The sequence below is a fragment of the Acinonyx jubatus genome, chromosome D3, assembly GCF_027475565.1.
Source record: "Acinonyx jubatus isolate Ajub_Pintada_27869175 chromosome D3, VMU_Ajub_asm_v1.0, whole genome shotgun sequence".
Lineage (NCBI taxonomy): Eukaryota > Metazoa > Chordata > Mammalia > Carnivora > Felidae > Acinonyx > Acinonyx jubatus.
The window spans coordinates 27108463-27121896 of NC_069392.1; the positions used below are offsets into that span (position 1 = coordinate 27108463).

At 54.5% G+C, this 13434-nt stretch overlaps 1 protein-coding gene across 3 annotated transcripts in view; it reads left to right on the plus strand.

Annotated features, from left to right (window-relative positions):
• Positions 1-12477, plus strand: part of PPM1F (protein phosphatase, Mg2+/Mn2+ dependent 1F) — a 29912-nt gene extending 17435 nt beyond the window's left edge. For all 3 annotated transcript variants that reach the window (XM_027049745.2, XM_053206059.1, XM_053206060.1), the window contains 3 exons: positions 2729-2872; positions 7041-7134; positions 8301-12477. In XM_027049745.2, the coding sequence (XP_026905546.2) occupies positions 2729-2872; positions 7041-7134; positions 8301-8653 (591 nt within the window). In that variant the 3' untranslated portion in view covers positions 8654-12477. The remainder of the gene's footprint in view (positions 1-2728; positions 2873-7040; positions 7135-8300) is intronic.
• The last annotated feature ends 957 nt before the right edge of the window (positions 12478-13434 follow it).

A 13434-nucleotide genomic window follows, 5' to 3' on the forward strand; every position in this document is an offset into this window, starting at 1 on the left:
TGCTCACATTCTGTCTCTCTCTCTCTCTCTCTCAAATATAAATAAAACATTTTTAAAAATTATAAAAAAAAAAAAAAGAAGGTCCTCACTAAACTCTGTTGGCAATCAAATCACTTCATTCTTATGGTAAAAGGGGGCTTGTTTTCCATTTGAATAAAAGCCGCATAAAGCATGCATCTGGTCTTGCATGCCTGGCCCCACTGGTGGGTGTGCAGGCTTCACAGGGAAGGTCAGTCTATTTTAAAATGTGCCAAGGATTCTCTTTTAGTCAGGGATGGCAAGGTGACAGGCACAAACACCTGCCTTGGAAGAAGAGTTTTATTATTTACAGTGCCCAAGAGGAGACATCACACCATGCAAGGCCATGGTGGGGGGGCACCAGGGTTGGTCGGGAGGCAGAGGGAGAGAGCACAGCATGACTGGAGCCTTTGCTCTGGCCTCACAGAAGGGCCTGGATGAGGCAGAGCAGGCAAGTCACAAGTTTGGATGGTTTGAATAACCTGATGGGCTCTGGACTACAGACAGGGGCAGTCCCCAGCCATCCAGGCCAGGGGAAGCAGCCTGATGGGAGAAACAGAGGAGATGGTTGAGGAAGTGGGTTCAGACCAGCTGGCTCGTACATGAAGGTTGCATCCCTGGGGGAAGACATTTCCTGTCCTGGGACAGGCACTCTTTAGAATTAGCAAGTACCCCAGTTTGTCAAAGCATGAGAAAATACAATATGGGGTGCCTGGGTGGCTCAGTCTGTTGAGCATCTAACTTTGGCTCAGGTCATGATCTCATGGTTAGCAAAGAGCCAGCAAAGAGCCTGAAGAGCTGCCAGCAAAGAGCCTGAAGAGCCTGCTTCAGATCCTTGGTCTCCCTCTGTCTCTGCCCTTCCGCCGCTTGTGTGTGTGTGTGTGCGTGTGCGCGCGCGCGCGCGCATGTGCACTCTCTCTCACAAAAATAAACATTTTTTAAAAATTAAAAAGAAAGGCAAATACAAAAAATAAAGCCCATTATTAATACCTTCCCTTGCTCACCCAGGCAGAGTCTTGGCAAGCTGCTGGCGTCCACTGGGTATATTCTTTCTTTGGGAATTAGAACCGTGTAGGGGTGAGGCACTTGTTTCTGAAAGAAGCCATCCAGCCCCTCCTCTGTGAACTTAACCACCCACTGAACCTTACATGCAGAATGCAGAAATTCTGTGGGGCCCTCCTAGCAGCCCCATGAGGTAGCTGCTAAAATTTTGTCCATTTTAGACTTGGAGAAACTGAGGCTGAGAGAGCTTAAAGGATGTGCCCCAGTTGACATGGCTCGTAGGGAGACTTAGAAGGGGGTATACTGTCCTCAGACGCTCTAAGCACGGGCCTCAATGGAAATCAGCAAAGCCATACTTTACATCTTTTTTTTTTTTTAGTTTATTTATTTTTTTTATTTAAAAAAATTTTTTTTATGTTTATTCATTTTTGAAAGAGAGAGACAGAGCACAAGCAGGGTTGGGGCAGAGAGAGGTTGGGGGGGGACGCAGAATCTGAAGCAGGCTCCAAGCTCTAAGCTGTCAGCACAGAGCCTGACGTGGGGCTCAAACTCAAACTGTGAGATCATGACCTGAGCCGAAATCTGATGTTCAACCGACTGAGCCACCCAGGCGCCCCCTTTTTTTAGTTTTTTAATGCTTATTTATTTTTGAGAGAGAGAGACACAGAGCATGAGTGGGGGAGGGGCAGAGTGAGAGGGAGACACAGAATCCAAAGCGGCTCTAGGCTCTGAGCTGTCAGCACAGAGCCTGACGTGGGTCTCAAACTCACAGCCCGTGAATTCATGACCTGAGCAGAAATTGGACACTTAACTGACTGAGCCACGCAGGAGCCCCCAGACTTTGCATCTTTTTTTTTTTTTAATTTTTTTTTTTAACGTTTATTTATTTTTGAGACAGAGAGAGACAGAGCACGAATGGGGGAGGGGCAGAGAGAGAGGGACACACAGAACTGGAAGCAGGCTCCAGGCTCTGAGCCATCAGCCCAGAGCCCAACGCGGGGCTCGAACTCACAGACTGTGAGATTGTGACCTGAGCTGAAGTCGGACGCTTAACCGACTGAGCCACCCAGGTGCCCCCAGACTTTGCATCTTAACAGAAAACCATACAGCATCTAAAACTACAAAGTGGGAGCCTGGTGCAAAGCTGACATGCCTCAGACCTCCTGGTCACTGTCACCAGTGGGAGGTGAGGAAGGCCCTGGAGCTCTGGGCCACCTCCCAAAATAACGATTCACTGAAGCAAGTATTTAAATTAAGTGTATTATTAATTTAAGATAGCTGAATTGGGATGAAATTGACACATAATAATTTGCACATATTACAAATATACAGTGTACAGTTGGTTCAATAAAAATAAAGTGTACAATTGGATAGGTTTTAGCATTTGTCTACAATAACGGATGTACCCATCACCCCCAAAGAATTTCTTCCCGGCCTTTGTCACCCCACCCTCCCCAGACAACCACTCTGCTTTCAGACGTAATAGACGATAGAGCTTGTGTTTTCCAGAGTTGTAGATAAGCAGGACCACACAGGACGTGCTCTCCTGTCATGCAGCATAACCCTTAGGAGACTGACTGTGCCCTGTGTACTTCTGGAGTCTGTTCCTTTTATCTGACTGAGCACTATTGCAGGAGTCGTTCAGTCTGGACAGGATTGGGCCCACAGTGCCAGCACATGGCTCACCCTCAGCCCTCTCTCCCTTCAGCGGCTGCAGAGTGGCACCACGGGTGTGTGCGCTTTCATTGCGGGAAAGACCCTGCACGTTGCCTGGCTCGGGGACTCCCAGGTCATCCTGGTGCAACAGGGACAGGTGGTGAAGCTGATGGAGCCGCACAGACCTGAGCGACAGGTAAGGGGCTCCCTCCCTCCATGCCTGGGTCATCCCCGGCCCCGATCGTGCTGGACTGCTCGGGTTAGTGGATGGTCAGGTAGGCAAGGAAGCAAGAGGGGCCCTGCACCGTCTTCGTAGGGAGATCCTGGTGTTCCTCCAGAGGGAGGGTCCTTCTGCCTGATTCAAGTGGCCAGGGGTTTGTCTGTTGGCAAACAGGATTTGTCTGTTGGCGGAGGGGTCCCCTCCCTAAAGTTGGGGCATTAATAGCCAAGAGTCCCATGTAAGCCCTTCTCACCACAGTGACATGGAGCCCAGAGCTGCAGAGGAGAGGCAGCCCAGGAAGTGGGGTCAAAGTGCAGGGTCCTGCACTTTGTGCATGTGGGCAAGGGGCGGCTGGCCACCTGGGCTGTGGGGGTGGAGGGCTCCAGGGAGGAGGTGATGCTAAGCCAAGGTCAGAAGGAAGCAGGCTTGGGGCTTCACTGGGTAGAGGCTACACTGGGATCCTGAAGTCACTCAACTGTCTGAGCCTCAGGGTCCTCATCTGGATCTAAGGCTAACATTCCTCCTTGGACCACATCTCACAATGGTGTCCAGTCTGTCTGTCTCTGTAGGATGGTGGGAAATGCCCGGGAGCCCTGTCCCTGCTCTGCTTTCCCCACATGTACAGGCCTCCACATCAGCACAGAAAATGCCCCCACCTTCCACAGGGCTATGCAGAGCCCCATCTGTCTGCCATCCTGTGCATGGACATTGAGATTTGTTCAGTCTTTTTCTTTTTTCTTTTTTTTTTTTTTTTTTAACATTTATTTATCTTTGAGAGAGAGCAGGGGAGGGGCAGAGAGAGGGAGATACAGAATCTGAAGCAGGCTCCAGGCTCCTAGCTGTCAGCACAGAGTGCAATGTGGGGCTCAAACTCATGAGCCATGAGATCATGACCCGTGCCAAAGTCGGACGCTTAACTGACTGAGCCACCCAGGCGCCCCGAGATTTCCTCAGTCTTTTTCATGCTAAAGTCCACACGGCACTAGATGACTTTGCATAGCGTTGCATTGTTCTGGGTCAAGTATGTTAATAGAAAGGTTCCTAGGAATGGAGGGATGAGTCAGGACACTCCCATTTGCAGTCTTGGCACTTTTGCCACACTGCCCTCCTCAGGCTGTATGTCCTCTGGCCATAGCCCCACCGACCAGTCTGAGAGGAAGGAAAGTGGTTATTCAGTTTGCATTTCTCTTACAGTATGAGGCCGAGCATCTTCTCAAACACTTAAGATCATTTACGTTGCCTTCTGTGAGAACCCTTCATTCTTGTCCTTTGCCCATTTGTCTCCTGACCTGTTGCTATTTTTCTTATCAATTTGTAGGCATCTGTTATACACCAGGCAGGTCAGCTCCTTGTCTGCAGGGTGATTTGCAAGTTGCCCCCTGCTTTGTCTTTGTTTATGGGCTTCTGCCTTGTAGACATGTTGGTTTTTATGTAACTGAACGGAGCTGTCCTTTTGTGGCTTCTAGATTTGGAAAGCACTGCAAGGGAGTGTCAGGCCGTGATCACCAAAACAGCCAGGAATGACAGCATTCCTTGGCCTCACTGCAGCTCAGTCTGTGCTAAACCTCCTACATACGCCCTCCCTGTCATATAGAGGAGAGAACTGAGGCTCAGAGAGGTTAAGTAACTTGCCCAGAGCATACCGCCAGGAAGGGGCAGGTGTCCTGTGTCACTCCACTGCCACTGCAGCACTGGGGCATTCGGCACCTGCTCCCTGGTGGACCCTCCTTCCCTGAGATGGGCAGTCAGGTGAAATGCTGCCTAAGTGAGGACTAGCTGCAAGCCTCTGCTCGGGGTGCCTCGCCTGCTCCTGCCCACCCTCATCCCTACAAGCTTGGCGTCCTGTGCCTCCTCTGCAGCCCAGTGAGGACTTTTCTGGCAGTGTCTCCCCAGCACTGCCTGAGCCCTGCAGAATGACACCACAGCAAAGATCACAGACTGACAGCCATGCTCAGTCCTGGCTCCACCCTTTCCAAGCCTCGAGTGCCTTGTCTGTGAAATGGGGTTCCCAGGAGATAAGAATGGGGTGTCCTGGTGCACATGGGGTGCTGGGACCACAGCCGGCATGGGAGAAGCCTGCCAAAGTGTCTGTTCTTTCATTGATCTGCACCCTACATGGCTACAGAGACTAGATTCCAGGGCCCTCTTGGCCCCTGCCAGCCCCTCCCGGCTAATGAGCCCTGTGATCCCAAGCTTAGCCTGTCACCCACACCCTTTGAGAAGTCATCAAAGACTGGCTCAAAGGTCTCCCACAAAAAATAACCACCATCACACTGGTCACGAGAGTGGGAAACTAGTAACAACCTAGTGAGCCACAGTGAAGGGCAATAAGGGTCTGGCAGCTGCTGAAACCGGCTCTGAGGCACATGTGGGGACCGCATGGCACTCTGCCTTGTTCTGCTGCTGTCTGGACAGAGCCTTGCTGCCACTGGATTCAGTTCAGGCCAACAAACAGTTAGCACCTACTGTGCACAGGACACTTTGCTGAGGCAGTGAGCCTTCCAGCACCTCTCAGACTAACGGGCAGCTGCAAGCCACAGTACTTGGGCAAAGTGTTGGGAGATATGGAAGAGAGAAATGAGCAGGAAGGAGGCATACAGCCCAATCCTGATGGCAGGTGGGACCCCAGAAGGCCAGGGGTGGAGTCCAGGAGGAAAGGGCAGGTTTAGCCAGGACCAGCCACTGAGAGACCGAGGGCTCCTGCTCCTGTGTCAGGAGGAACTTCACAAGGAATTACTAGAAGCTTCTAGAATGGTCAGACCACCAGAGGGCAAGGTGAGAGCTGGGTCACAAAAGAGGCTGCTGCAGTCACCTGTCCAGCTATGGGGAGGAGGACCTGCCTGGCAAGGCAGCATCAGGAGGGATGGAGAAGAATCCAGGCTTTTGAGGATGGGGAAAGGGCCTTACACTTCTAAGAGGTTGGTGATGCCATTAGCCAGGGGCGCTGGGGGCCAGGGAGGACAGGGTGGGGTGTTCCCTGTGAGGGCAGAGTCTGGAGGGGCGGGTAGGATATCCTGTGATGACAGGCAGGACCGGGGACATGGGCCTGGGGGCTGCATGCTCACAGAGCTGAGACGTGTGTGAGAGCGAGCATGTGGCAGGAGAGTGGGCCTATCCTGTCAGAAGTAGGGAGGTGGGGAGCACAGCAGAGGGGAAACCCAGCAGGAGAGCCTAGGGGTGGCTGAAGCGCAGTGCAGGGCACGATACCTCTGCAGCTGACCTCAGTGCCAGCTGAGCCCAGGAGGAACTGACCACTGCCTGGGCAATGTGCAGGTGAGCGAGACCACTCAGTCAGGGGGCAGAAGGGAGGCCGGAGGGCCATGAGGGGAAATGGCTGGACAGGGCAGCCTCACGGAAGTGGGGGCCCAGGGGCCCAGCTGTGCAGAGCCTTGTATTCCAGGTCGAGTGGGAAATGGCCGTTGATGGGAACCCACTTGGCCACCGGCTCTGGGCTCAACCTTGGAGAAGCTGTTCAGGCTGGTGGAGAGGATAAGGTAGGAGGACAGCTGAGGGGCCTGGTTCAGGTTTCATCCAATCCTGCCAGGTGGCCACATGTAGCACAGGCTTGGGCTCGTCCCAGCAGCTTGCAAGGAAGAAAGTATTCCCAAGTGAAAGGTGAGACAGCTGGGGGGGGGGAGGGTCGGGGGGTCGGTGACTATGGATGGTCTGGCTGTGTTCACCCTATAACTGAGGTAGCCCTTGCTGCAACTGAAGGACGTCTAGGTTATTCATGGTTTCCTGTGGTTCCACTAACGCCTCATCTGGGCGTTGTTTGAGAATCGCAGCCCCCAGCACTTAGAAACCAGCTCAGCTCAGGGCACTTGGGTGGCTCAGTCAGTTTAGCATCTGACTTTGGCTCGGGTTATCATTTCACGGTTCTTGGCTTCGAGCCCCGCATTGGGTTCTGTGCTGACAGCTGGGAGCCTGGAGCCTGCTTCAGATTCTGTGTCTCCCTCTCTCTCTGCCTCTCTCCTCTGCTTGCGCTCTGTTTCTGTCTCTCTCTCTCTCCCTCCCCCTCTCTCTCTCTCTCAAAAATAAATAAACATTAAAAAAGAAGAAACCAGTTCAGCTCCACTCAGGCAGCAGCACCTGGCACCCTTCCCCACAGGTGCACCCCAGCCCCCACTCTGGCTGTCCCCCACAGGATGAGAAGGAGCGTATTGAAGCGCTGGGCGGCTTTGTGTCTCACACGGACTGCTGGAGAGTCAACGGGACCCTGGCCGTGTCTAGAGCCATCGGTAAGGAGACGGGAGACGGGGCAGGAGACAAAGGCCTCATGCGTGAGGCCCAGGGGCTCACATAGCTGTTGGGGACAGCAGCATCCTGTGTTGATAAAGCACCTGTGGTCTGTGGGGCCGTGGAATCAGACTGAGGAGCCTCTGGTAAATTGAGAGAGTGCAGGTGCAGACACCTTAGAAACTTCTATCTCACACAAATAATCACAGAAGTTAACCCTTACGTGATTATCTCCTCATTAAAACAGTTCCCCAGAAAAACCTACCAGGAGGTCCTTGGTTAACTACTGTATGTGCTGAAAGGTCATAAATGAGGATTGTCCTCCCCTCCCCCATTCATGCTGATGATTCCTTTTTCTATCTTTAAAAAAAAAAAGAAAAGCAGCCCCCTCTCCCCACAATCCTGTTTTCTCAGCATCCTACAGCTGCTGGGCCTCACTCTGGGCTCCGCAGCCACACTGCTGCCCCCAGGTACCTAGGCAACACTCCATTCCTGCTAACCCCCTCGAGGTGACATGTCTCCTCCCAGCCTCCGGACACACGCCATCCTATCCTTAAGGCCGCCTGCGGTGCCTGCCTTATAGCCCTTCCCCCTGCTGCTGCTGCCTATTGGGTCTCTGGCACATCCGGGTGTGGAGGCAGCAGGATGGGCTTCTCCAAAAGTGGAAGCTCCTTAAAAGGAGGGGGACACCCTAGGCAGTTCTGTGTCAGCGGTGTGGTCTGGTGCACACCCTTGGGCAGGAGCAGAAGGAGGGGGATCAGTGGTTCTGGGCAGTTTGTTAGGAGGGGGAGGTGGTTTCGAGTCGCACTTTAAAGGTAAAGCCACCAGGACTTGCTAACGACTTGGATGTGGGCCCTCAGGGAGAGGGACTTGGGGGAAAGGGAACCTGCAGACCTGAGTATAAGGGAGGAAAAGTGAGGTCCTTTACCTCAGTCATCCCCTCTCTCGGGCCCGGCTCCACTGGAAGTGAAAAGGCTGTTTTGTAGAGCTGACCTCTGGTCTGGCTGGGTTCTAACTCTGCACCCAATAGGTGTGCCACATTGCCCTTAGCACCACATGAAACTATCCAATTTCACTGGTGAACACGGGCGTCGGAAGAGGGTGGGCACAGTGAGGCCCCGGGCCTGGCTGGACTTGGCAACAGGAGGCCTTTCTCTCCTGTGCCCAGGGGACGTCTTTCAGAAGCCCTACGTGTCAGGAGAGGCCGACTCAGCCTCCCGGGAGCTGGCAGGCTCTGAGGACTACCTGCTGCTGGCCTGTGATGGCTTCTTCGATGTCGTCCCCCACCAGGAGGTCGCGGGCCTCGTCCAGAGCCACTTGGTCAGGGAGCAGGGCAGCGGGCTGCAGGTTGCTGAGGAGCTGGTGGCTGCAGCCCGGGAGCGGGGCTCCCACGATAACATCACAGTCATGGTGGTCTTCCTCAGGGACCCCCAAGACCTGCTGAAGGGCAGGGCCCAGGGGGTAGGAGACGTGCCCACTGGCCTCGCAGAGCCAGGGACCGATGCTCCACAGAGATGCTAGGAGGTGCAGGCTCCCTGCCCCTACCCCGTAACCCTCCCCCTCAGATGCCTTAGGACCCAACAGGTGATGGTGGACAGTGGGTGCCACCCTCACAGTGCTTTCCCAGGGCCCCAAGTCTCCCGTGCTGCTTGCATTGGCCCATCCTGGTGGCTGTGGAACTGGACTGGGTGGTGGGGGATGTGCCCTGCTCGGACAGGCAGTGGGATGGCCTTGTTCTCTGAAGGAGGCCTAGGGAAGAGACCTCACCAAAGAAAAGATGACCCAAGAAGTGGAGCAGCTCTTGCTCCCAGCCCCATCAGGTAGGGGGCTCAGGTGGGGACCACAGCCAGACCAAAGATGCTGGGCATGTGCATGGGGCAGCAGGATGCTGCATGAGTCCCCAGGCAGACCCAGGAGCCACGGACATTTCCAAGTGCGACCTGGGTGTCCAGCACAGGTTTCTCACTTGCTCCTCACTGGCCGCCACTGGGAGGCTCGTCTCCGCTGACGCACCTGGACTCCCGAGCCAGCTTCCCAAATTGGGGAGAACGGAACACCAGGGACCTGGTCTGCAGTGAATGCTCACAGCCCCCAGCCTCCCTGGTTCCCTCCCGTCCCGCACACACCCAGTGAGAGGAAGGTCAGAATGACGACGAGGTGTGTGTCTTCAGTTTGTGGTCTTTTTTCTTTTTTTCCAGGACAGTCGAACTCAGAAGCAGTATTTCAGGTTTTTGTCTTTGTTTTGTCAGTGCCAAGGTGACCTGTTGTGTCATGTAACTTAAGCAGAGCTTAGCATTTATTTTATTCTTGGAAACCTTAAGTATTGATTTTTTTTTTTTTTTTTGGAAGAAACTTCTTTTGCAGTATTACTGAATTTTTTTTCCTAAATCAGGATTGAAGCAAACACTTTTCCAGGTGGTGTTAATAAGCCATTCAAGTGCCTTAAACAGCTTTAGGTGAGGCTAGAACCGCCGGGCCTGGGATGGATTCTACTAGGCATGTTTAAGTTTTTACAAGAGCAGGATTTATTTTGTTATAGTGGCATGATTTCAGCTAGAATTCTTCCCACTCCACCTCCTTTCTGCCCCTTTGTGATGCGATTTGCTGCTGACAGTCAGCAAAGCAGCTGAAAGAGCATGAGCTATGCTGCACAGCCTGGGCCAGACCTAGGGGCTCTGGGAGTTCAGGGTGACCATGGCACCTCCCCCAGCCTCCCTACGCACCTCAGTCCTGCTGCCCATGTCTCTGGATGGTCCCCAGGCTGAGGAACTGAGCTCCATGAGCAGGCTTCTCATTTGACTGGAATGTCCTAGAACGTCTCATGTTGGTAATCGAATTGGTTTCCTTGGGAAACACACTTACGAGGCCTTGGCAAGTCTGGAGGCAGCCTGGGGGGTTCTGGCTCTGTTTGGAGTCTGTCCATCTACCTGCCCCACAGCTCCCCAAACCCCTCCTCCTGTTTCTTGCCCACCATGGCAGCGCCCTCTGTTACCTTGCTTTGCCCACAGCCTGACCACCTGGGGGAGAGCTCTACGTTCCCTAGCATGCCCTGGGCAGGTGAGGCTCAGAAGCCACGAAGCTTGGGTGACTCAGGCTACTCACATCCAGTGAGGCAGATATAGCATGTGTGTTGAGCTAGAAGTGGCAGGGCTGGGTGAAGAGTCCGGCAGAGAGGGTTCTCTGTGGGAGGACCCAGGCCTACAGGTCTGGGAAGAGCAGTGGGTGGCTTTGGAGGCTCGTGGAGAATGTCACTGGGAGGTGGGCAGCAGGAGGAAGCTTGGCACTGTGTCCCCCAGGCCAGAATCCACCTGCAGTAGCAAAGCTCCAGGAAGGTGGGAGCTGAGAGAGCCTTGGCGGCACTCATCAGCCCGGGGAAGGGCAGACTTGGTAAGAGCCACCCCCCTGAGGCCCGAGGGCTGTGCAGCAGGGAGGGTGGGAGCCAGCTCTGGGCAGGCAGGGGGGCAATGGGGGATGCCGCCCACAGGCTCAGCACTCACCCCTACTCTCACCGCAGGGATGAAGAAGCCAAGATGATGTGGTCAGTGCCATGCTCAAGGGCTCGTGACAGAAAAAGTATCTTAAATGTGGTCACCGCAGTTCAGAGAAGGTTTGGTGGGAGCCAACAATGACCTGGTATTGCCGCACTTAATCTGAAGGCCCTGCTGCCTTCTGGGAGCCAGAAGCCCCCTCTTTGGCCCTTCCCAGCACAGGGCCGGCAAGAGGTGGCATGTGGCCCCTACCAGCCTGGCTGCCCCTGAGCATGACCTTAACAGAGGAAAGAGGTGTGGGCTTGTTTTTCTCATTTCTTTGCTAATCTTATTCTGGGATTGCCATCAGGAGTGGGGTTTCACCTTTGGAGTCTGGACTCCCCACGTGGTGGTCTGATTCCTGCCCAGACTCAAGGCTCCACCGGGAGATCTCTCCAGGCTCGTCCCAGTGCCCACCCCTCTCGTCTGTGAGAGGCCCTTGCCATCTGGTGCTGCTCAGCCTTGCCTTGAGGTGGAGGGAGCCCTTGTTCCCACTGCGCAGATGCTGGCTTTGTGCAAGCACCTAGGCATAGAGGTCTCTTCCCTCTTGACCAGGGAGGACTGGGAGCCACTGGGCATCTTCAGCCTCTGAAAGTCCTGGCCCACCTCCTTGTCAGGCCACAGTCCCAAGAAGGCCTCTAGCCAGAACCCCAAGTCTAGAAGCCTCAGTCCCCTTCTCAAATCCCCACTTTGCCACTAGCTCATTATATGAGCTGAGCAAGTCGTTGAGCCTCCTTGGGCCCCCTTTTCTCCTTTATAGGACACAGGGTTGCACGGAATCTGTGCAGCAGATCTTGGAATTTTGGAGGTTTGGGGCCCATCGAGGGCAAGCCCGGCACATCCTGGAGAGCTGCTGCCAGTGCTAAGGGAACCCTCCCCCTCTTCTAGCGGGAGGGGTGGTTAAGTATCATTAGTGTTTATTCTTACAATTAAGTGGGTTGGAAAGGAATGGAGCTACAGTTGCCAGCCGTATATGGAACACAGAAGCTGGAGAGAGGGAGCCCTGCTTTTACAGGTAGAGCTGATCCCAAGCCAGCAGGAGGAGGAGAGGCAGACAGGCTCAGCTGCCTCCCTCTGCAGGTGTGAGGGTGAAGGGCAGAGCACAGCCAGGGTCTCCCTTGCCTTTTAGTCAAGCTCCCAACCTGCTGAAATCCAGAGGCAGATGCACGGCCTCCCTGACCCAGCTTGTCCTCAGCATCCAGGACTAGGAAAGGGGTGTGCTTTACTGGGGACAGTGATGGGGGCAGGCCTCACTGGGGAAGCACAGGCCCTCTGAGGTCCTGAGCCAGCCTTTGGCCACAGTCCTATCTCCCCCTACCCTTTGAAACCAGCATGTGGCCCTCGTCCCTACCCCTATAATGCCAGTTCTGAGTTCCGGCTTGGGTGTCTGGCCACCCCAGCAGTAGTCCCAGGGCTTGGGTCACAGCTCTGGCAGTTCCTAGGCCTGGCCCCGACAAGAGCCAAATGGGCACCTTAAGGGCCTGTGCAAAATAAGCTGTTTTCGGTTTAATTCTGCCTGTAGCCCAAAGGAGGCAGCCCCAGGAGGCCCACGCTTTTCGCCGAGGCTCCACAGCTTTGCCAAATGCGCCGAGCTTTGCCATTCACATGCCATGCCAGCCTTGCCAAGGGTTTATTTGTGCGCGTCTCAGCAGGGCTCCTGGGAGAGGTGTTCTCTGCAAGGCGCATCTTGTTCCAAGATGGGACTACTATTTCCCCTGTGTGCAGGGGCAAGTCCCAGGAGAAGAGGGCCAGAAACACAGTCTCTTCCCAGGGGTCACTGTGCTCAAGTGTCAATAAACCACGAGTTTTGAAACCCTGTCATCTGAGTCCTGCCTTCTTTTCTCACCTCTCAGCAGCTGGTGCCTGAGTGTCCAGAGTATGTTTAGGAGCTGCTGGGGTGCTGAGAGACCATCTACCAGTCTCCCCACAAAGCCAGCAGACTAATTCAGGAGAAAGCCCTGCTAGCCCACGCCCCCCCCACTCACAGGGGACCTCATACGATTGGGGAGCCCCTAGATGCCTGAAGTGGCCCAGGGACACTGAGGATGAGGACCCCCCTGTGAAAACACTCAGAAGGGAGAAAGCAGGTCAGCATCTGCCAGGTCTCTTGTGCTCCTGGCTGAACTCAGACCCCCAAGGAATAGGAAAACATTCCAAAATGCCTCCATGCAGCCACTGCTGAGCCATGGCCCCAAAATGCTGCCTGAACTCCCCAAAATGTGAGGGGGCACTTGTGCTTTGGGGTTAGTTGGGGCCAACTAGCTGGATTGCTGTATCCCTTCCTCCCCTCCAGCCCGGCCTTGGATGCCGAGCCTTTGTCCCCATTTAGGCCTTGCCAGACTAGCTTCCAGTCCCTTCCCAAATCACCCTGAGAGCTTTGCGTGCCCCTCCGGCTCCCAGCCTCATTGCAAGGGAGGCAGCTTTATCTGTCTCAATCATGTCACTGAGAGGGGGCTGGGGCTCCCAACCAGGCCCTGAGCCCCACCCCCCAGCCCCACCTACTCATCCATCTGTCTTCCCCCCTGCCCGGTCCCCTCCGCCTCCTTGGAAGCTCCCTGCAGAATCTGCCCAGCAGAACCTCGTTCTTAAGTATATGCTGTCTTGATTGTTCACAAACAAATTGCTTCACGATTCTATATCTCATTGCTATAGCCAGATGGTGGCTCTACACCACCCCCCACCCCACTGTCACTGAGCTTGGGGCCTGGGATAGCACCCTCTCTGGAGCCACAGGGTAGTGGTGGGGGAGACCTGAAGGACTGGGCACCAGGCAGG